The following is a 23,917-nucleotide window of genomic DNA, read 5'->3' as shown; positions in this document are numbered from 1 at the left end:
TATATATATTTCTGAAGTAAAAAAAATTTGGTTAAAATTGAAGTTGAAAATGAACAAACATGGATATATATATATATAAACATTTTTGTTTTGTATTAAAAAAAAATCTATAATTTTATATAAAAAAGTTTGGGGCTTTTAGACAATGTCACGTAAACAAATCAAAAGAAGTGATAAGTTTTTCACATAAAGTCATTAAAAGAGAATTGTTATGAAGTTTGCAAGGTCAGCACTTGCGTGAAGCCACCTAAGTAAGAGCTTTAGGCCTCTAATTTGAGGAGGCCTTATCATTTTATAATATAATTAATTATATTAAAAATAAAAAATAATTAATAAAATTATTTATTTTCTCATTTCTTTAATAATGTACTTAATAAATTTTAATTTTCTATCACTTTTTAATGTTTAGAATACTATATTATTTCTAATCAACTAACGGTCATATGTATTTAATCATCTTCAATAATTATTTTTTTCTCATTTATTTCTCTTATCTCCAATCAACATATTTAATAATTTTTAACAACTTTTTTTTCTATATATAAAACCAATTATTTCTTTTTTAATGTATAATATCTATTTTTGAATTTTTCTTTTCTTATTTGCTCTTTCTTCCTTATTCCTTTAACTTTAATTTTCCTTAAAAAAATACACAAGAAATCTGTTATGTTATTATTTTCATAACATATTTTCATTTGCGGTTTGCAATAAGCATTCAACAATTATGTATTATTGTTCTAATATTTACAGATTTTTTTACTTTAATTTAGAATTTATATTATATTGTTATATTATTTTTATTTTACTTGATAATTGATTTATTTGATTGTTGATTTTGTATTAACCATTTAAAAAATATAAAAAATTTACATCTCAAAAAGTTAAAAGAATAAAAATTTAATAAATTTTTTAATTTTAATAAAAGAATACCTCATTGAATATTTTGTTTTAAATTTTTAAACTTATTGAGCCACCCAGTTTGATCTTAGACAAGTTGCATCACTGGTAGTTTGTATGGATGATAAGTCACAATTAACAAAACTTGGTAGATCATATTTTTATTCGACTTGGCAATTCGTGTTTTTGTGCTTAAACGTGTCAGACACGATTAGACACGAAACACGTTAAGGTTAAATACGAACACGACACGTTTAATATTCGTGTTTTAAATTTGAAATACATACAGGTATGCGTTTAATACATATGTAACATGACACGACACGACACGATTAACACGTTTTATACATTTATTAAACATGTCAATATACGATACGACACGATTAATAACACGTTTAACACGTTTAACATGATTAAATAAAAATATTTATAATTAAATATAATTTTATTATTTAAATTTAAAATTTAAAATTATAAAAATAATTATAACAAAAAAATAATAATAATAACATCAAATATAATAAAATTTAATATAAATAACATACATAAAATTCATTATCATATATAAAGTTCAAATACACATTAAATAATTATTAAAAATTATTTATATAAGGTTAAAATAGTTTTTAACTACTAATGTTTAATAGATTAATAAACGTGTCATGTATACACGTTTAAATACGATAACACGATTAAATAAACGTGTTTGCCGTGTCTGACACGTTAAGACACGAAACACATTAAGGATAAACTCAAAATCTGTTTAATTCGTGTCTTCTCGTGTCGTGTTAACGTGTCGTGTTCAAAATTGTCAGGTCTAATTTTTATTAAAGTTAACAAGAAAACAAATATTAGTGTTAGTAAGTGCTGTACGCATACTGGTATACATCGCATGTTGTCATTTAATTAATGCTGTAACTCCCACCTGTCACTCCAGAGCTCCTTAAAAGCAAATCCATTGGCTTCTGGTTTCTGCGGCCGATGCTATCCTCCTGTTATTTGGATAACAATTATTTCTGTTTGGAATAAGATTCTCTTCTCTATTGCCTTTGTCCATTCAATGGTGTCAGCAGCCCTGGAAAGCCCAGTTTCGGGCCGAAGGCTCTCATCCGTGGTGCCTGCCGAAGTAACAGGCGACAACAAGGACTTTGAGCTCTCGAACATGGACTTGGCGATGAAGCTCCATTACATCAAGGGTGTTTATTTCTTCCAAAGCGAAGCAGTCCAGGGGGTGTCGGCCAGTGACTTGAAAGAACCAATGTTTCGATGGTTGGAATTCTACTTCACTACCTCGGGGAGGATTCGGAGATCCTCCGGAACAGGCAGGCCGTTTATTAAATGCAACGATGCTGGCGTCCGAATTGTTGAAGCTCACTGTGATAGCAAGACTATTGATGAATGGCTGGCAACCAGTGACCATTCTCTTGATCATTTGCTTTCACATGATCAAGTCCTTGGTCCTGATCTGGGATTCTCCCCTTTGGTTTTTCTACAGGTATATTTCTTACTCCACTCTTTCTGATCACTGCTTCTTAATGTGATACAGATTGTTAGAGAAACACGAATAAATAATGATCTTAACTAACTATTGCCACACAAGGTAAGTCTAGGTAGTTTCAAAGCAGGTTCTACTTTCTATTTTCCTTTATACTCCAAATTCCATTGATAGCGAGAGTTATAAGATCAAGCCGTTTGGAAATCCTCCATGCAAACTGGAGTTCATCGTATTAGAGAAAAAAAATTCTTACAGAGGCCATAGCTTCTGTAAACATGGAGATCAATAGAGTTTCAAGTTTTAACCCTCACAGCTAGCATTTTTACTTCGTAAAGTCCCTCAATAATCAATACCTATATATATAGCAGCTAGGAACGCCAAGTACATGCTTTTAATTAGAGCCCAATATTATTGAACAAATTCATAAATATTCAAGCTTTTAATAAATTCATAATTACGTGATTTGAATTAATTGGACTGCACAACAGCTATAAATAATGTGACCTAACTTTTTTACTTTTATTTAGAAAGGAGGGGTTTGGAATCAAACTTTTTAAATAAAGAGATACGTGTACCTATTGATCCAAATATTAAGATGTATAACATAATTTAATTCCTGAATTATGCTTTATATTTTTTTTTATTTTGTAAGCTACCATGACAAGAATAGAAAAACTAGGACAGCAGCATACTTAGCTTGTTCAATAGAGATTATAATAGTTACTTTATAATTAAGTATCTTACTTTACTCAATCCGATTAAGTAAGATTAAACTTACCTTATAATCATGTTTGAATAGAGTTTTAATTGTAAAGCTACAATCCGTTATAATTAATGTAATACTTTCAAAATGTCGTTAATTATCTAACTATAGTTTTAAAACTTTAATTTTGTTTATGAATTAATTTTAATTTATTAATATAATTTCTATTAATAATATATATAATAATTTAAAATTTTATTTCATTCAAAAATTTAAAAATAATGTCTAAAATATTTAAATATAAATTCATAAAATAATATTAAAATTTAATTAAATATTTATAAAATTCAAATACTTTATCAAAAAATATGTTGGAAGTAATATACATAAGAAATAGCATATACTTACCCATTAACATCCTTATTGGTCAGATTGCCATCTACTTCTCATATGTCCGCCAACTGAAAGAAAGATAAGCTTGGATACGGATTTGAGCTTGTTGGATAGAGCTGGCAGAGCAGGATTAGGATAGAGGTAGGGAGAAAAGACAAAAATAAACATAGAATGGGGGCGGCATGATGGCATAAGCATCGATTACATGGATGTAGAAATTACTTTCACAAGAGGAATGAAAATTGTAGGAGAAGGGAAACTTCATTTATGATTCAACGATTTTAATGGCTGCCCTTTGAATGTCCTGCTGACATGGTGTGCCCCACGATTTAGGAAATTCTAATGATAGGGTAGTTTAATTCCTTGGGAAGAAGGAAGAAGGAAGAAGGCTCACTTAAAAAGGTATATGCATATAAAATAGAATTCCTAAATGAGTGATGGAAGATGTTCTTTATAATATTTATACCCAAGGTCAGCTTTTAAGTAAAGGTTTTTGCATCTCATAATTTTATAATAATATAATTAATTATATTAAAAATTTTAAAAAATTAATATAATTAATAAAATATTTACATAACGTAATATATTTAATAAATATTTATTTTCTCTTACTTTTCAAATTCTTATTATTTTTAATTATTTATATTATTTTTCATTAAGAAGAAGTAAAAATCAAGATAATTATTAAAATGATACATTCTCTCATTTTTTTAATTATATGTTTAATAAATCTTAACTTTTTATCATTTCTCAATTTTTACAATGCTTTCTTTTATTCTCAATCAACTAATGATAATATGTATCTACTGATATCTGATAACTATTTTTTTTATATATAAAATTAATTATTTTTTTTCAATTTATAATATCTACAATTATTCTTTCCTCACTTTCTTTCTTCTTTAATTTTAATAAAAAGGGTCTCATTTTCTTAATTAAAAAAAAACTTCATTTGAATACTTAGTTTTATTCTTTTGAGGTTATTGAGCCACCCCTAATTATACCAAATAATATTTTCACTTAATATATTATAAATATTTATATTAATTATCAAATACTGTTTATAAAAGGAAACATATATATATTACAAAACCATATAAAAATTTCATGAGGTGGTGGTAGGGATGCATGTACGTCGGGTTTTTTGAACTAAATACGGAAAGTTGGAAACTATCGAGGCAGTTTCGTTCTGGAAGGGCAGTGAGTCAGTTCAGTTTGGTACTAAAACCGGTGAAATGGCAATGCCAAATCTTGCGGTAGGTTCGGTACCAAATAAAGAGGTGGTGGACCAAAGCCTCTGTCCACAATCGACAATCAAAGTAAATGAATTAAATGAGATAATAAAGGAGGAAGAGGAAGATGCGCTCGTGTTGGAAGAATAAGAAGGGACGGTGCCGGGGAAAGGGGAAAAGTTCTAACATAAAGAAACTTTGTAGAGATATATGAAGAGAAATTTCCCTTTAGTAGTTTCGTATTAATGTTAGTGAATGAGATTGTAACCGCGCTTTGGTTAACGTGCCCAAGGGGAAGTCTCCATGTTGAGCCAAGAAAATTAAATGCAACCATTACTCCTGATTCTTGGGAAAAGTTCAAGGGGGCAAGACAGTGAATTGGCAAGAATGATTGGATAAGTTTGCATTGATTACCAATTTCTTTTACTTTTCCTCTTGTGTTCATAAGACGCCAATAACAAATCAATGCAACTACTATTACTCATGAGTCAGGAATTGAGAAAGAATGCTAAATAAGTCTGCATTTATCCCTTGGAGATTTGTTGCTTTTCCTCCTGTTAATGCGTTATATATTGTCTGTAAATTACATGTTTATCACCCCATTTACGAGTCAATTTAAAAGATGGAGAAATTTTTAAAAGGAAATACTGATAAGTTTAATTAGGTAAAGAAATCTAAGTGTTTCTTTTAAGATATTTAGACTTTTTAAGTAATTTCAAATTCGTTGATTTTCCTCTCTTTTTTTTCCTTTGTGTGAGACACATCTAACTGATTTTTCCGATCAGTTGACCTGGTTCAGGTCTGGGGGCGTATCCATAGGGCTAAGCTGGGCTCATGTATTAGGAGATGCATTTTCAGCTTCAGCCTTCATCAATTTGTGGGGACAGATCATGGCTGGACAAGTTCCACCAAAGTCTCTCCAGGTCCACAATCCTGAGAACTCAGAACTCCCAACTTCTATCTGCAGAAAACCCTTTTCCTTGAAGAAGGTTGACCCTGTTGGTGACTGCTGGCTAACTGCCAATAACCACAACATGCAAACTTACTCTTTTCATGTCACTGAGAAACAACTTCACCACATAGTTTCAACTACTCGTGATCCAGGCCAAACAGATAGTATCTCTCATTTCGAAATCCTTTCTTCTATAATATGGCATTCATTATCGAAACTTAGAGAAGATATGGGGCCAAGGATTGTTACAATTTGTTCAAATAATTCCCTCATCAGAGAAAATGAAATGCCAACTAACGGTATGATTTTTAGCACAGTGGAAGCAGATTTCTGTGTCTCCAAGGGCGAAATAACTGAACTGGCGAAGTTGATTGCTGAAAAGAGGATGCCTGAGAATGGTCTGGTTGAAGAATTATTAAGAGATGAAGCAAGATCAGATTTTATAGTATATGGAGCAAATTTGACATTTGTAGACTTGGAAGAAGCAAATCTTTACGGACTAGAACTCAAGGGGAAGAGACCAATGTTTGTAAATTATACAATAAATGGAGTTGGTGATGAGGGAACTGTTCTGATTCTCCCCGGCCCAGAAAACGAAGGTGGCAGTGGGAAGATCGTGACCATGACCCTGCCTGAAGATCAACTTGCAAAGCTGAAGAATATACTTGGACATGACTGGAATATTGCTAAGCCAACTTAAAATTTCAGATTTGGTTTGCAGAAAGTGTTAACTTTTGGGTTATAATAATGGAAGATGCATGGTCTGTGTGGTAGAACTAAGATATTTCTTGTATGTTTGTAACCAGATAAATTGATGTTTCCATTTCGATGAATTGTGAATAATCAAATCAGTCACCAATCACCATTGTCTTTAGAAAATCCGGAGTTGTGAGCTCAATAGGGAAAAGTGTTTTGTGGTGCAACTTTTCGTTCCATTTTCCTTCACCCTGATAATGCTCTTGAAAGGGATAGTTAATTAACCAATTAATTAATCCACCTTATATACCAAAGCTGATGACAAAATAGCCTATGACGCAAAGTAATTTTGGCAGTAAGTACAGGCACCGCTGCCAAATTTGCTGATCAATGCCGTCTCAGAAAGTGTTTAATATCATGAAGACGACGTTTTCTGAGCATTGCATTGGCATGCCGCATGCATTTCTTCAGATCAACAACCCGAGGCTAGGTTATTAAAAAACAAAAAGGGCAGTGACGGTATCAAAAATAATTTAAAACTGAATCAGTAAATCCTCCAATATTAAAAAGAGAAGTAAAAAAAAAAGAAAAGAAAAGAAAAGAAGAATGATTAAGCAATTTGCTCCAAAGTATTAACATTCCTTATTTTTGATTATTTGGGTAATATATGAGGTAGTTAATGGATTAATACTCTCACTCCAAAATGATACCTTTTCTTTTCAAACATTTTTAGTATTTAAAATAATTTTGATTATTTAAAAAATTAAAATTGTTATATTCTTCATATTCACTTTAAAATTAATTTTTATATGAACCAAAAAACATTTTGTTTTCAGTATTATAAGTTTTTTTATTTAATTTAACGAAATTTAAAATTTATTTAATTCTAATATTTTTTATGTTTACTTGTCTAGATTAATTGGAGATTTTTCCTAGCCCGTATATTAAGAAAAATAAATTTTGACCAAACATTAGTTTGATTAATGATAATTTAATTTTTGAGGAGAAAAGAATGTAATTTTCTAGCTAATTGGGACAATTGCACTTTCGCAAAACTTGTCGGGTCAATACTCGGATCTTGTGGTCCAATTGACTGCAACGATGGGCTTCAGTGTTATGATGACTTGTACCAAATTGAATCCAAAATAGATTTTTATTTTTTATTTTTTTGTCTAATTTAAGGAAGTCACCTTCATGTTGTACTACTATTATGAATCAATGATTAGCTTTCAGTCTTCATGATTTGATAAGCTTTCAATTTTCATGATTTGAAAAGCTTACTAACTTAGTCTAAAAATCCAGTTTTTCTTTAAAATGTCAACCCCTTTGATGCTTAGTCCTTATTTTATTTAATTTCTGAAATTTTATCATAAGAATCAAATTAGTTCAATTAAACATTGCCATTGAAGATATAATAAACAATCAGATTAATAGATTAATATTATTATAGCATCTGATTTCTTTGAGACGTAATCTTGATGTTGCTTTCGTGTTTTAATCTTGATTTATGAAAAAAAAAAAGATCGTAAGGTAGAAGGTCATTTCAAGATTGTTCCTTTCTTTTTGTTATGTTGGGAAAGAAATTTTGAGGTTTTAATCAAAGTAAAGGTTACATATCTACTAGTAAATTATAGTTTTTTCTAATTCTAAAAGTATATATAATTAACATTTGACTAATGATATGAAATAGAGGATAATGAAAGTCATTTGAAGTAATTTTAATAGTAGATTAATTATAATAATAATAATAAATAAATAATAGCTCGAATTTAGTTCTAGAGACAAGAGTGAAGTTAGATTTAAATTTTTGAGTAATTTTTTAAAATTTAAATTTTTTGGAAATTATTTTTTAAAATTTAAATAATAATACTTATTGTTTATACAAAAAATAAGATGAGAAAGTAGATTTATAATATGTTTTCTTTTCTAAAACTTAACTCGATAAGAAAAATTATAAACGTTTTATAATTAATATTTGGCTAATGATATAAACCAAATAATAGTGAAAAACGTTAAGTAACTTCAGGGTTAGATAAATCACAGTAAAGATGAGTCAATAATAAGTTGAATTTAATTCAAGTGATAAGAGTGGCGCAAGATTTAAAATTTTGAGTAAACTTTTTAAATTTAAATATCAATATTTATCGTTTAATATAAAAAATTATATGAGAAATTAGATTTATAACGTATTTCTTGTTTGGAAAACTTAGCTAAAAATTATAAAAGTTGTCTAATTAACATTTGATTAATGATGTAAAATATAGAACAATGAAAGTCCCGTCTTAAGTAATTTCAAAGGTAGATAAACTATAATAAGAACGAATAAATAGCAACTTGAATTTAATTCAAATGATAAGAGTGACAATGAAAAAACGAATAATGTTATTTATTATTATATAAAAAATAAGATGAAAAAGACAATGAAAGTTGTCTCAAGTAATTTTGATTTGTAAAAAAGATTATGGTAAAATTGAAAAAAAAAAGTAACTTGCATTTAATTCAAATGATAAGAGTGTTAAATAATTTTTAAATTTAAATAATAATATTTATTAGTCATATAAAAAATAAAATAAAAAATATATTTATAAAGTGTTTTTCTTTTAAAACTTAACTCTATAAGAAAAAAAAACATAGAAGTTGTCTAATTTGAAAACTTTACGTCCTAAATACTACATAAATTAATTCTAATTGTCGGGACAACAACTTCCATCCAACTTGTTGCTTCTTTTTTGGCTATAGAGTTTTAGCCTTGACCTTGAGCTTCTGTCAATTGATTTATTTTTTGCCAAATATTTATTGGACTTTATAATTTTAAATACGACACATTAATATGATACAAGAAGAGACGTGATTAAATAGATTTAGGTTTTGTTTTAATGTATTTAGTATCTAATCGTGTTTGATACGTTTAAAATATATTTAATTAATCATGTCATCATATTTAAATGTCCATACGATATATGTTTATTAACTTGTTAAAAATTAATAATCAAAAACTATTTTAATCTCATTTAAATAATTTTAGTTTGGGTGTTTAAAATTGTTCATAGTTGATAATATAGTTAATAATATATATTTAATTATAGATGAAAATTATAAATGATTTTAAATATTATTAGTATTTTAAGGGTAGATATTAAGGAGATATTTTATCATATTTCATGATAATGAATTTTATGTATTTATGTTAAATATTATTATATTTGATGTTATTATTATTTTATTTTATTATAATTATTTTTATAATTATTGATTTTAAATTTAAATAATAAAATTATATTCAATTATAAATATTTTTTATTTAATTATGTTAAACTTATTATTAATCACGCCTATAGTATATTGACATATTTAACAAACTTGTTAAACGTATCATATTGTGTTACACCATTATTAAATATATACGTATATATTTTAAATTTTAAATATAAATATTATTTATATTATATTTATATTTAATTTAAATAAATTTCGTATCTAATCATTTGATACGTTTAAAACATTAAAATACGAATTTTCCGATCAAATGTTCAGGCTCTTTTTGGAGAAAAAACTTTAGCAAAAACGGAAAAGAAAAAGCTGGAACCGCTTTTGAATTTTTCATATTTGGCAGTAAACAGAAGAGTAACAGTGAAAAAAACTGAAAAAAGGAAGACGAAAGGAAAGAAAGAGAGGAAAAAGACAACTTTTATTTTTTTATTTTGTTTTTTTGGAGCTTCGTCAACGATTGCTGTAATGACTTCGAACACGGAAAACGGACAGGAAAAACACCCATGAAAGTTTTTCCCATAATAATTGCAATTAAAAGTGCATCTATCCAAAGCAGGAAGAAAAGAAATAAAACCCGGAACCTCTTTCTTTCTCTTCCCCCTGTATTTTCTGGTCAAGCATTTCTCTCCTTCTCTCTGCGTCCCTCTCCGAAAAACAAACACTCTTTCATCCCCACCTTCTTTAGCTCTGATCACCCCCAGCCCCAAAATCCCCTAGGTTTTTCACTAGATTTTTCCATTTCTAATTACTTTAATTTTTGGATACTCTTTTTTTTTTCTTCTTTTCTGGGGGTTAAAGATGAGTTCCAGCTCGGATTTGGTGAGGTTTGTTGAGTCGGTGTTGGGAGTATCGTTAGGGGGTTCGGTAACGGATTCTATGATAGTGATCGCAACGACGTCTTTGGCGGTGATTCTGGGGCTCTTGGTGTTTCTTTGGAAAAAATCGGCTTCTGAACGTAGCCACGATATCAAGCCGTTGGTCACCCCTAAGCCTATTTCACTCAAGGACGATGAAGATGATGACGCCGTTATCGCCGCCGGTAAAACTAAAGTTACCATATTTTACGGCACCCAGACGGGAACCGCTGAGGGATTTGCTAAGGTAAAAACAAGAAAAATGGCAAAGAAAGTGTAAACTTTTAATTTTGATTGCTGAGTGTGATGATTTGATTGTTACGTTGAAAATGTAAGACTCTGACTGTTGATTAGTTGAGTGAACTGAAATCTTTTTGCTGTTTGAAATACGGTACAGAATTGCTGTCTGCTAATTCAGCTTTACATCAGTGATTCGTTGTAACTAATTGGGTTGCCGGTATACCAATTTACACGATACAGATCAAGGATTAAGAAGTGGCAAAGAGATGAAGGGAATGGTTTCTTGTAAAGTTAATTTTATGATGAAATTTAGGGTTAAAGGCTATACTTCATGTTTACTGTACATTTCATACGATCTCCAAGAATACAGGAATCGAGCTGATAGCTTTAGTTCTATTAACTTTTCTATTTAGTGGAGATTTAGTGATAGTATCGTTTTGCCAAGTTGTCGAGTCTCATAGCTTTTGTCACTCAGAGCTCATAGAAATTGGGGCATTACTGTAGCTGGAAACGTGGTATCAATATATTTTGGTAGTAAATATTTGTTATTAATTGTTGTGTTGCCAATAGCGGCTATTTTTCTACACAGGGAGGCCTTTTCTATATATATTCCTGTTAGTTGCCGTTAGACTGGGCCGAAACTGACGTGTTCCTGGCACGGGGCGCCACATAATTGGAAAAGACATGTTATTATTTAGATGTTGATGTTTTGATATAAGAATTTCCTATTGTAGGCTTTAGCAGAAGAGATCAAGGCAAGATATGAGAAAGCAGCTGTCAAAGTTGTTGACCTGGTATGTATAGGGAACTATTCTGTTACTTTGTTTTCTTGCCTGAGAATTCGTTCTAGTATTTACAATTCCGTTCATCACATTGTGTATGTTTTACATTAGGATGATTATGCTTTGGACGATGAGCAATATGAAGAGAAGCTCAAAAAGGAGACTTTGGCTTTTTTCATGGTGGCCACGTAAGATAGATTCTTACTTCTACTGCTGCTATTTTTGATTGTTTATTTGTCTTGGCTTTCTGTAAAGTATGGGGCATTTAATATAGTTGAGTGTGGCATTGTAGTTATGGAGATGGCGAGCCAACTGACAATGCTGCTAGATTTTACAAATGGTTTACTGAGGTTGGTGGCTACCACAAAAGAGCATTCAAATTTAAAATTTGTATCATGCCACCATTCACCATGTTTTGTTAATTAACGCACATTATTAAGATGTTTTATTCTACTTTTAGGGAAATGAAAGGGAGCCCTGGCTTCAACAACTCACATATGGTGTTTTTGGTCTGGGTAATCGTCAATATGAACATTTTAATAAGGTAACATTGACATAGAGACACAGGATCCACCCACTAAATAAGGCACGAGATTTCATGATTTTGCTTGCTATCTTGTTTTTGTTCGTTGCTATTGTGTAATCTGATTTGATTATCTCTTTTGGGAAATAGATAGCAAAGGTGCTTGATGAGGAATTTTCTGAACAAGGTATTTTTCTATTTTACTTATTTTGCAATGTGGAATCCTTCTTATCTAATTGATGGCAATCTTCTTCTTGTTATTGAGTGCGGAGTCAAAATTTCAAGGTCGGGTGGGAATTGGGAAGTTCGGATGACAATTTAATAGTCAAGGTTGTTGGGTACCATATGTATAAGCAGATCCCTTTTGGGCTCTCACGGATATCTTTTAAGAATTGCCTTAAAAATAAGAGTGAAGAAAAATAGATTTCACCATTGGGCTATCATCCTTCTGTTAAAGGAAAAAATAGCTCATAACGTGGCCCTATGCTATTCTTTGCATCTAAACCTTAATGTTGAGAAATTGAAGGAAGTGATTGATATTCAATTTTTACTAACTGTAAGGCTATTTCTTTTGTGAGCAGGTGCTAAACGTCTTATCCAAGTTGGCCTTGGTGACGATGATCAATGTATTGAAGATGATTTTACTGCTTGGTATGAAGTCTTCTTTCAGTTGTTCTCTGTCGCTATCTTGTCTCTCTCAGCAATTCTGTTGCATTTTCTTATTGAAGCTGAAGTATCATCTTAAGTTCATGAAGATGGAGCTTTTCTTTGGACAAGACTTACAATAATGGGCCCTGTTAGCTTTACTGTAATTTTTTGCTTTTGTCGATTTTTGTTCCTTCCTTAGGAGGGAAATGCTATGGCCAGAGTTAGATCAACTGCTTAGAGATGAGGATGATGCAAATACTGTCTCTACCCCATATACGGCTGCTATTCCCGAATATCGAGTAGTGATTCATGATCCTGCTGTGATGCACACTGAGGATAATTACTCAAACATGGCAAATGGGAATGCTTCATATGACATCCACCATCCATGCAGGTAATAAGAGATGTGCATTGTGTTGGTTTTCTCACTCCCCCCCTCTACTTCTATTTTTCCTTTCTGAGATCACTGCTATGTGATTTGAACACAGAGTTAATGTTGCTGTTCAGAGAGAGCTTCACAAGCCTGAATCTGATCGCTCTTGCATACATCTGGAGTTCGACATATCAGGGACTGGAATTACGTGAGTTCAAAGCTTTGTAATGCTTGTTAATATAAAGTACAAATTGATTTTCTGGGAATTAATTCTGTGTCTGAGAATCTTTTAGAAAAAGGGAAAAATATAGTCTTTGCAGCTCTTACCATTAAATCTTGTCGTTCTATATGGTTAATTGGAAATGTTTTTAATTATTGATTTGATATTTTCTTCTTCCTATCCATGTTCTGCCAATATGTCCACATTTTTGGATATTGATATAGGTATTAATAACCTTTATTATGGTTGCTCCTTCTTTTGCTGATTAGATGTACTCTCTCTCTCTCACACACACACACACACACTAGCAGGCATGCAAATTATGGCCCCTTTTTTCTCTTCGATTAATATATCCTGTAAAATTCTGCAGTCTAAAGTGTATGAATTTTGATTGATACTTCGCTGAGGTAGAAATAGCATTTGGATTTTAGATGAGCTTTAACATTTGAATCCATTCCTATCACTCTGCTTCTCTGTGTAAGTAGTATTTTTATTTTTCTATGTTTGAGTGCCTTTTGACCCCCATGGATTTTGTTTTACAAAAATAGATAATATTGCTTTATGATTTATGACCTTATACTTGTACAACTAATAAGTTTAACTGTCCCAGATATGAAACTGGAGATCATGTTGGTGTATACGCTGATAATTGCATTGAGACTGTGGAGGAAGCTGCAAGATTGTTGGGTCAACCTCTGGATTTGCTGTTTTCTGTGCACACTGACAACGAGGATGGCACATCCCTTGGAAGCTCACTGCCACCTCCTTTCCCTGGTCCCTGTACACTTCGTACAGCATTGGCACGATATTCAGATCTCTTAAACCCTCCACGAAAGGTGAATCCCTCCCCACCTCCCACTCCCGACCACCCCAACAAACCTTTCTTAAAAGAAGTAAAACATTCCCAGCTGATATCTGCTTCTTTTTTTTTGTAACCTCGATTGTTTCTTTGTTTCCAAACTGTTTTTGATGTCAGGCTGCTTTGATTGCCTTGGCTGCTCATGCCACTGAACCCAGTGAAGCAGAGAGACTTAAGTTTTTATCATCACCGCAGGGGAAGGTTGATAAGATACTTAGTGATGCTTTTTCTTTTCTTCCTTTTGTCTGTTCATGTTTGTTATTCTTGTTTCCTATGTTTCTTTTGTTTATGTGTTGTTGTTCCTTTTCAATATGTCTTGCTTTTGCCCAGGATGAGTACTCACAATGGGTTGTTGGAAGTCAGAGAAGTCTTCTTGAGGTTATGGCTGAGTTCCCATCAGCAAAAGCTCCCCTTGGTGTATTTTTTGCTGCAGTAGCCCCTCGTTTACAGCCTCGTTATTATTCTATCTCATCCTCTCCTAGGTGATTGAATTTGTCCCTTCTATGTTATCAATATGCAGTATTAAAATACCTTGTACCTAAGATTTATAAGAAGGTTGGTTACTTTGAGCAGATTTGTACCCCATAGAGTTCATGTAACCTGTGCTTTAGTTTATGGCCCAACTCCAACTGGAAGAATTCACCGGGGGGTGTGTTCAACCTGGATGAAGGTAGTGCTTGAGCCTTAAATTAATCTTTTCTGTTGCTCTTCCCTGACCCCCTTGCCACCTGGTAGACTCTACTTAGGCTTTAGTGACATCTTTCATCTAACTGAATTGAAAAAATTCAGAATGCAGTTCCTTTGGAGAAAAGCCATGATTGTAGCTGGGCTCCTATTTTTATCAGGCAATCTAATTTCAAGCTACCAGCAGATCCTTCAATTCCAGTTATCATGATTGGACCTGGGACTGGATTGGCGCCTTTCAGAGGTTTTCTACAGGTTCGTTAATCTCTGTTTTACATGTTTCCTTTACTTTACAAAAAAGAAGAAAATAACTTAACTGATTGCTGTTTGCAGGAAAGAATGGTCCTTAAAGAAGATGGTGCACAACTTGGTCCCTCCCTACTCTTTTTTGGATGTAGGAACCGGCGAATGGTTAGGATCCAAATTCTGACACTAATAATCTTTGAGCAACATTATTAGCATGTCTTACTATAACTGGCTGTCGATGTTGATATTTACTTGTAGGATTTTACTTATTTATTATTTTGGCCACTTTCGCAGGATTTTATTTATGAGGATGAGCTCAATAACTTTGTGGCACAAGGTGCCCTGTCTGAGCTCATTGTTGCATTCTCACGAGAGGGGCCACAAAAGGAATATGTTCAACATAAGATGATGGATAAAGTAAGTAGGAACCAACAGAGATTGCAGTTATTGATATAAAAGCTGTGCACTATAACATCTGTTTCTTTTGGTGTACAGGCAGCATATATGTGGAGCCTACTTTCTAAGGGAGGATATCTTTATGTATGTGGTGATGCCAAGGGCATGGCAAGAGATGTTCATCGCACTTTGCACACCATTGTTCTGGAGCAGGTATTGATTATCGACTCTTTCTATTTTCTTCTCTCTTCAGATAAATTTTTTAAGTTATTGCAGGAAATGATGGTCAACTGTTTCACCATCACCACATATTGGGAGTTAATGGCCTTTCTTATTGTAAATTTGGTGTTCTATTAAGTAGGCACTTCTGGATTTTTAGAAGGATTAATTTCAAAATTGCCTTGTATATAAATTTCAGGAAAGCGTGGATTCATCAAAGGCAGAATCTATGGTGAAGAAACTCCAGATGGAAGGACGATATCTTAGAGATGTCTGGTGATGGTGGCCATTTTCATTTTCTCTGAGGTTCTTTACAACATCCGTGCCAAATATGGTGGTGGATTTTTTTTCTAGCTCTAGCTTCTTTTACTGGTTCATCCCTGCCCTTCTGGAGTAAAAGCAGCCAGTTGGATAGTGAGAGCGGAAACATAATCTGGTTTCATCTTGTGATAAGAGCCGTTTGCTAGATGTTAATCCCCCATTTCTTTCTTTTTAAAATAATATTCTGATAGAAGGATCTTTTGGTTTTTAGACTTCCCCATCTTCATTCAAAATTCAAATAGGGAACACTATGATAGCTAGTTACAAGGATGTCAAAACACAGTCAAAGCTGTTTCTAGATAACTTTGGATGGTTATCATTCTAGTGCCTGTAGTGAAAGAAAGAATAAATTTGTAAAATAAAGCTGGATGTTTTACTGTTATTCGTGGTTGTTTTTCCAAAAGTATTGTCTCTTAAACTAGAAAAACTAAGGCCTATTTGGGCATAGTGAATAAATAAAAAAAGGGGGAGAAAAATAGAAAATGGGCATGGTTTGTGAAGTAGCACTGTCAGATCATGGTTTCTACTCTGAAACTATGTTTTTCCCCAGAATGTTTTTGTTCAAACAAGAGATCCAAACACCAGCAGATGTTTGCTGGCTGTCCAATCGGACACAGGAGCATCTACTGAGAGCAACTGTATTTATTGTGTCCGCTGTACAGGTCCAGCAGACCTACTAAAATCCAACGTTTTTCGACGCGTGAGTTGTCGCTGTTGTATGAACAATGACATTCCTCAGATTCCCACATTTATTTTGTTTTGGACAATACTGCTTTGTATACATATTTTTGTCTCTCTTTCGGTTGTGGAGATTCTACCTTCCGAATTGAAGGCACACTCACACACAAACAGGAAAAGAAAAAGAGGAAGAGAAAGAAACATCATCCTGTTTGTTTTAAGATTTGACAAGGGATTGAAGATCAAGTCATGTGGAAAATGTCGAAGAAGTACAATTCATGCACTCCTTTATTTATTTGCTTTTGTTTTAGTTGGAATACACCTGGAAGTTGGAACCTTTTGTTTGGAATGAAATAAGAGATTGATGGAGCACACTTCTGTAATTTAAATTGACAGTTCATGCTAGACAACCAAGCTTCTTCAATTCATTTCTTCTTGCCTCAGAGGAATTATATTAAATAGTGCACTGGACTTTACCTCTTGAATTTATTAATTATTTAACCATCTACAAAAGGAAGATAAAAAAAAAAAATCTACTATTTGGCAATTTTTTTAAAAAATGAAACGTTGCAACTCTTCAATACAACCAAGATTTCCTTTTAGATACCCAATCCAGCAAAACATGAGAAAAAGCGTGGGTAATTATTAATCATAGGCCTCAAATCCCAAAACTAGCAATATTGCAAAAACGCAATTGTAGGAACAAAGGAAGGGTATTCTCGTCAATGAATGCACTCTTCACCTTCAGTCCACGAGAGGGGCCTCCCGAGTCCTAATCACCGTCTCTTTTCTCTCCTTTTCCTTTCCTTTTTTTTATTTGAAGGCTAGAACAAGGAAGACCCGGAGGGATTCCCGTTTCTTTTTCCGCAAGAACACTGTCAGGCGCGTGATCTCCACGCTCTTCAACAGTGCCCTTCCCATCAATCACTCTACACGCCACTCCTCCCTGTCTCTTCCCTTCTTCTTCCCGTCAACTTCTCTCCAGTGAAAGGGTTTTAGCTTTCCCTTTGCTTTATTTTTTTTCTCTCTCTATCTTAAACCCTACCTAGGGTTTTTACTGATTCCAAAGTCCAATTTTATTCTATTTTCACTAATTTCACCATCCATAGTATGCGATTTTCCAGCGAAGAACAAATATGATTGAGAAAACGAAGAAACAGAAAAAGGGTTCAGTCAGTGAGGAAGATATCTCTTCTCTTTTACAAAGGTCTCTTTTGGATTTTTTTTATTGGTTTTTCTTATTTTCATCAGTTTTATCTATACTTAGTTTTTTTTTTTCTATTTTGAGTATTTTCTTATTTTTTTAAATTTTGGTTTGGACAGGTATACAGCAACTACTGTATTGGCAGTGTTACAAGAAGTGGCACAATTTCCTGGTGTGAAGCTGAATTGGAATGCTTTAGTCAAGAAGACTTCTACTGGGATTTCTAATGCTAGGGAATACCAGATGTTATGGCGCCATTTGGCCTACCGGGACGTGTTGCTTGAAAAATTGGAAGATGGGGCTGAACCCTTGGTCAGTTTTGTGTTTTCATTTTTTCTTTTAAACCTTTTGCATATATGTTTCTTCATTTTAAAGATTTTAAGCTGTTTAGCTACTGCTTTATGTGATTTGAATATGCTGAAATGTCTTGTCGGGATTGCTGTCAAAAGAAAATACCCCATAAATTAATATACTATTTCAATATGATGTGAATCTTTTCTGTGCGTTGGGATACTTTTTGGTTAATTGAGAGTGTGTGTGTTTCCAGACATTCTGCCTTATAGCTTGCCACTCTAAAGTTTAGTTTGGCTTTGGAATTTATAATCATATTTTGTCCACTGATCAAAGGGCTAAATTCATGGTTATTTTTAATTGTAAAGAAGTCCTTTTGGTTCAAGGAGAAGTGTTCTTTGTAGTTATTATGGCTCTAGTCTCATTTGTTTAACTTTTTATTTTGCAGGATGATGAAAGTGACTTAGAATATGAATTGGAACCTTGCCCTTCTGTTAGTAGTGAAGCTTCAGCAGAGGCTGCAGCATGTGTGAAAGTAAGTAAAATAAATGTTTTTCCATAAAAATGTATTACATCTTCTTATGATGATTTAATTGAATGGAAAGAGGTAAATGGTAGTGTAGAAACTATAAATGACAAGTGACAAAGTTAACACCAAATCCATTTGTTGTGGCTGGCTGATAGTATATCTTAGCAGTTACTTGGGGTTCTAATTGTTTCAATGTTTGGAACATTAACAAGTCTGACAAATATTTAAATCAGCATGCTCATAGGAAGTGTTACCAGTTGAAGAAAGTTTTTGACCTAATAATCTGGTCAAAGGCTAACCTAAAACCTCTATCGGAAATCAAACAGAAAACTATAACCTCCTGGAAGTCAAACAGATAATAGCTTCGTCTATCTGACTACCTGCTCTTGGTTAAGTTTCAAAACAATGATTTATCTTATTGCTCACTCTTTTCCAAGCCCAGTCAGCTCAGATGGTTCTTCTTGTCAGGTCCTGATTGCTTCTGGTTTACCAAGTGACTCAAGTCTCCCAAACAGCTCAACAGTGGAGGCTCCATTAACAATAAATATACCTAATGGGCAGTCATTTAGAGCGTCTTCAGAAAATTCACAGCCCACGTGCTCTATGCGAGGGATGAACATCACTGTTCCAGTCTCTGTTCAGAAACAGATTCTACCTGCAGTGACATCGGCTGAAACATCATTGGAAGGAAACGGACTATCTGGTGCCAACCTGCCTGCTCGAAGGAAAAGAAAACCTTGGTCAGAAGCAGAGGATAGGGAACTTATTGCTGCTGTGCAGAAATGTGGTGTTGGGAATTGGGCAAACATCTTGCGAGGAGACTTCAAGGGAGATAGGAGTGCTTCACAGCTGGCTCAGGTTGATTACCAAACTGAATTTGTTTATTTTGGATATCCGTTTCCTTTAGCCTCATATCAATCCTGCTAATTATGCATCATACAGAAGCAAATGCACCTTTCTTATTGTGTGGAGCTGAAAAGTAGTAAATTTAGTAGAAACAAAGTCTAGTTTTGTATGATGTTGCGTGAGGAGCTAAGAATTAATAGACTTAAAGTAAAACATCTAGTAGATTTGAAAGTTAGTAGATTCACTGAAGGCATTCTGTCTTTCTATGTTAAACTGGATCTGCCTAGTTGATGTGAAAGGTATCTTTTGGTTAATAACAGCCACCAGGTGTATCTTGCCTTGGGGATCTAATTGGTTGAATCACCTAATGTTATATACCGATTATGTGATAGAAAAAGCTTAATTTGCTCTTATTTTCTCTGGTGTACGATCTTTCTCCTCTGTTAAGTTTGGCATTAAGCTTTTGTACTTCATATATGTGCATGCTTGTGTCTGTTCCTTTTTCTTTTCCCTTTCCTTTAAATGAAGGATATTGTTACCATTTACTTTATTTTTCTATATGGAATTGAAAACATAACGTTGGTGAAAATTGACAGCAGTGGTTTTATTTTTGTCGTGCGTGTTCCGATATCACAAATAATTAGCTTCTTTTGTTTCCCTATGTTTTTTTTTGAAGAATCTTTTCTTTACCTATTTGAGTCATGTAAACATAATTGCTGCTCTAGAATAACAATCCGTTGTCATCTAGTCCGGTCATGATGTCTGGGTTTTCCCCAGTTTTTCCCGGGTTCAAATCCCGGCAACGGAATTCTTTCAACTGTGTATTAATTTTTTTTATTTTTATGTTCAATTCTGTGAAACTTGATTGGATGGCTATAAGTTGGGTCATGTGAATGAAGGCTCCCAGCTGGCATGGTTGTTTCTCTGCCTTTTCAGCTGCTAATTGTGGGAAGTTTATTCTAATATTTGCAGAGGTGGACTATTATTAAGAAGCGACTTGGCAACTTAAATGTGGAAGGAAACTCAACCATTCCCCAACTTTCTGAGGCACAGTTGGCAACTCGTAGTGCTTTATCCTTAGCCCTAGATATGCCGGATAAAAACTTAACATCAGCTTGTCCAAGTAACCCTGGTAATCTTTTCCATATAATGCTAGTTTTAGTGCTTTGAAGTGTCTTATGTGGCGACATTCTTTTGAACAAGCAAAGCTGAACTGATGAAATTTGCAGAAACCTTTTCTTTTCCCTCCAGCTTGGGCCTATTGTTTCTCTTTTTAATCGACTAACTGCATGTCTACTGACTACTGGGCCAGGTTTGAAGACCACATCCAGCAACTCTGCACTTCCAAGTACTAGTGGTGAAGCTTCAGTTCCAGCTCAAAGCCAGTTCCAACAAGGTAACATTGCTTCTGTCCAAGCCCAAAATCTGCCTCAACAAGGTCACATTGCTTCTGTTCAAGCCCAAAATCAGTCACAACAAGGTCCTATCACTTCTGTTTCAGCTCATAACCAGCCTCAAAAAGGTCCAATTACTTCTGTTCCTGCCCAAAATCTGTCTCAGCAAGGTCCTGTTGCTTCACTCCAAGTCTCAAATCAGTCTCAACAAGGTCCCATGATTACAAAAACCTCCCCGGGATCATCAGGTTCTACTTTAAAATCTCGGGTAGGCTTGAAAAAGCCGCCAGCAAAATCGTTTTCTAGTACAGGTTCAATCTTAGATGCCACTGCAGTTGCTGCTGGGGCTCGCATTGGTGGTCCAAAGGCTGCTGCATCGTTGCTCAAGGCTGCTCAGTCCAAAAATGCTATTCATATTATGACTTCCAGTGGCTCTTCTGCTAAACCTCTCATGCCCAGTGGTAAGGAGGTTCATTCTAATGTGCAATATGTTTGTACTGGTCTGACAACTGAACCTCTCTCTTGTCCTGTTACATCTTCTACCTTGAATCCTGGTTCAGTAAAATCTCCAATACAAAGAGTTGAGCATACTCCATCTGCATCTTCTTCATCATTAAATGTGTCGATTCAGCAGTGTAATACTGTTACCTCGAGTCCAACTGTTGATGGTACACTGAAGGAAGAGCTGGACGCTGCAGGAGAGAACAAAAGTTTTATGTCAGACGGTTTACCTAAAGAGCTGGTGAAAGAAAATGGAGCATGTGTGTCAAAAAATGAACAAGGTGAGGGAGTTAGAGAAGATAAACCGGCCGTGTCAAATCTAGAATCTGAGTCGAAGAATCTTGAGGTTGTTGCTGCGCATTCTAATGAGAAATCAATGGTTGAGGGTAATCAACTAGATGCTATTACAAATCCGGTTGAAGAGAGTCAAAATGCCATTGATTGTTCATTAATTAAAAAAAGTGACAGTCAACCTGAAGCCTCTATAAATGATGGATGCACCAAGAATTTGGAGGTTTTGAGCACAGACCCGGCTACGTAGTCCATGGCATCTTGTCTTTACCATACCTAGCCATTGAGGTTTTAATCCAGCTATGTAGGAAAAAATATGTACTGTAGATGTAGTTGGTAAAAGAATTCCATGCAAAGAAAGCAATTGGATCCAACATTGGTGTAATTTTTCATTTGGGTGAGGTTTGCGATGGGTATAGATTATGAGGTTTCTATTGTGTAGTGAGATCAAATCTTCGGTAGTCAAAGCGAAAAGTCGCTGTGATGATACCTTTTGTCATGGCAGCAGACTAATCGATCCACTTTTCTGTTTCACTTACAAATCTTAGTATGTTGTTGTTGCCAACTGCCGAAGCAACAGTCTCTGATCCCTGTCAACTTGACTGGTCGTATGTACAACAAAAGATGTGCATACTTAAAAGTTTAGAAGGCAATCGCTTAACTTTGAGGAGTAACTATTAGTATAAACTGATAATTCATAAGGGGATTCAATCCAACTGTTTGCCGACATCTGGATTAATGGTTCAAGTTTTACTATCATTTGCCTCTCAAACAAGAAATATTGCATCCTGGTATACACAAGGTGCCGACGCTGTCAAGTGTATCAACTCATCAGTGTAATGGGGCTGGTATAGTCACGCTTAGTATAGGGCTAATGGGCCTATCAAGTTTTCAATAGGGCCTTTTCACTCTTGCGAGCTTGACTCAACTAAGTACTATACCTCGATTTCTTTGTCAAAAAAAAAAAAGAGGAGTAAATATGGATGTCAAGATGATAGGATTAATAGCATTTATTCCTTGAAAACCTTAAAAGCATTAGAATAATACATAAAGAGAATCAAAGCCGTAATTCAAAACGTGTAGGAAATATCGAAGTGAAATTGGTTGTTGCCGCAAGGAACATACTAGAAAATTGAGTCCTTACTCTGGGATAAGCATCGAAGCAGGCTTAAATGCTTTGGCCATCAACTTTAGATGATTTTCCATAGCATCTTCAAACACATTTTCTATCACAAAGTTTCTTCCTCTCAGGGTTTTCCCGACATTATATTCCCTCAAAATATCCAATAGACATATCTTACAAGTGTTAACTCTGGATTGGTTTGAATTAACAATTATCCCGACCAAAGCCTCTAGGTGACGAAAAAGAACATGGCAACTGCCCAAACCAAAAATCTCTGCAATAATTGTGTGTTAAAATATGGTGGGTTTGGGTGTTGGATGGGTCCCCTAGTTTCCCCATTTCATTTCCGAAGCCTTTCATTTCTCAATCTTTTATTTATACGGCCAAGGCCTCCATACTGGATATGTGCCAAGGCTGATGTGGAACAAATTATAATGGGAAAAAATTTTGTAAATTTTGCATGGTCCTTGTCATACGAGAGATCTTCCATTGCACCGTTGGTGGGCTGAGATGAGATGTGTCGTCACTCTCATGAATGATTGAAACAGGAAAGCTGATTTGTAGAAAAATAATATTTGAAAAGGGTTCTCTTTTGTGGGCCTATCCCTGATTTGGTGGAAGAATAAGAGCCTACCAGATATGTTGTTTGATGACTTTGTCCTTATCTTGGGGACTCTGTGGACGAGGGACAAAGGAAGTAAGGCTTAGCCGCAAACTCTATAAAGGCCTGTTTAATCTGTCATTAGCTAAATGGCTGTTTCTTGAATGGGAATTTCATGGAATGATTCTGCATGGATGAAGGATTTTTCCAAGTATAAACCAAAGAATCTAATACTGGGTTTGGTACTTTATCCTCCTCCAGCTTTTTTAAATTGCTTGGGGAAGAGAATTATGCAAACAATTTTATCCATTTTTTGTATTGGCTAATCATTGTGTACAAATAATTCATGATTATCCCAATACACTTCCTTTTTTCCTTTTTGGGCTCCAAGAGGATATGTATGGCAATGTCCACGACTTCCTTCCTTGAGTAGGAAATTTAGTACCAATCAATTGA

The 23,917-nt window shown here is 33.8% G+C and overlaps 3 protein-coding genes across 5 annotated transcripts; all 3 read left to right on the top strand.

The window, feature by feature from the left end:
* Positions 1,793-6,551, top strand: LOC18591813 (protein ECERIFERUM 1). The gene is made up of 2 exons (XM_007018176.2): positions 1,793-2,392; positions 5,506-6,551. Exons 1-2 carry the CDS (start codon positions 1,958-1,960, stop codon positions 6,370-6,372), a joined length of 1,302 nt encoding a protein of 433 aa, XP_007018238.2. The 5' UTR covers positions 1,793-1,957; the 3' UTR covers positions 6,373-6,551.
* Positions 10,083-16,385, top strand: LOC18591812 (NADPH--cytochrome P450 reductase). The gene is made up of 18 exons (XM_007018172.2): positions 10,083-10,739; positions 11,467-11,526; positions 11,626-11,702; positions 11,807-11,864; positions 11,975-12,058; positions 12,188-12,224; positions 12,619-12,688; positions 12,885-13,079; positions 13,174-13,266; positions 13,889-14,114; positions 14,255-14,338; positions 14,468-14,619; positions 14,711-14,807; positions 14,927-15,076; positions 15,155-15,232; positions 15,362-15,484; positions 15,563-15,676; positions 15,882-16,385. Exons 1-18 carry the CDS (start codon positions 10,437-10,439, stop codon positions 15,960-15,962), a joined length of 2,082 nt encoding a protein of 693 aa, XP_007018234.2. The 5' UTR covers positions 10,083-10,436; the 3' UTR covers positions 15,963-16,385.
* Positions 17,487-22,271, top strand: LOC18591811. 3 transcript variants are annotated; one of them, XM_018126292.1, is made up of 7 exons: positions 17,487-17,888; positions 18,005-18,197; positions 18,625-18,711; positions 19,174-19,563; positions 20,524-20,683; positions 20,864-20,947; positions 21,053-22,271. In XM_018126292.1, the coding sequence occupies exons 1-7, from the start codon at positions 17,818-17,820 to the stop codon at positions 21,985-21,987; spliced, it is 1,920 nt and encodes a 639-aa protein (XP_017981781.1). In that variant the 5' UTR covers positions 17,487-17,817; the 3' UTR covers positions 21,988-22,271. The 3 variants fall into 3 exon arrangements, with proteins under 3 accessions (XP_017981781.1, XP_017981780.1, XP_007018232.2); XM_018126291.1 differs by having other exon boundaries at positions 20,864-21,406; positions 21,506-22,271; XM_007018170.2 differs by having other exon boundaries at positions 17,488-17,888; positions 20,864-22,271.

Source organism: Theobroma cacao, chromosome 8, assembly GCF_000208745.1.
Source record: "Theobroma cacao cultivar B97-61/B2 chromosome 8, Criollo_cocoa_genome_V2, whole genome shotgun sequence".
NCBI classification, from domain to species: domain Eukaryota; kingdom Viridiplantae; phylum Streptophyta; class Magnoliopsida; order Malvales; family Malvaceae; genus Theobroma; species Theobroma cacao.
The sequence above is the reverse complement of the archived record's forward strand: the minus strand, read 5'-3'. Positions and strand labels throughout refer to the sequence as shown.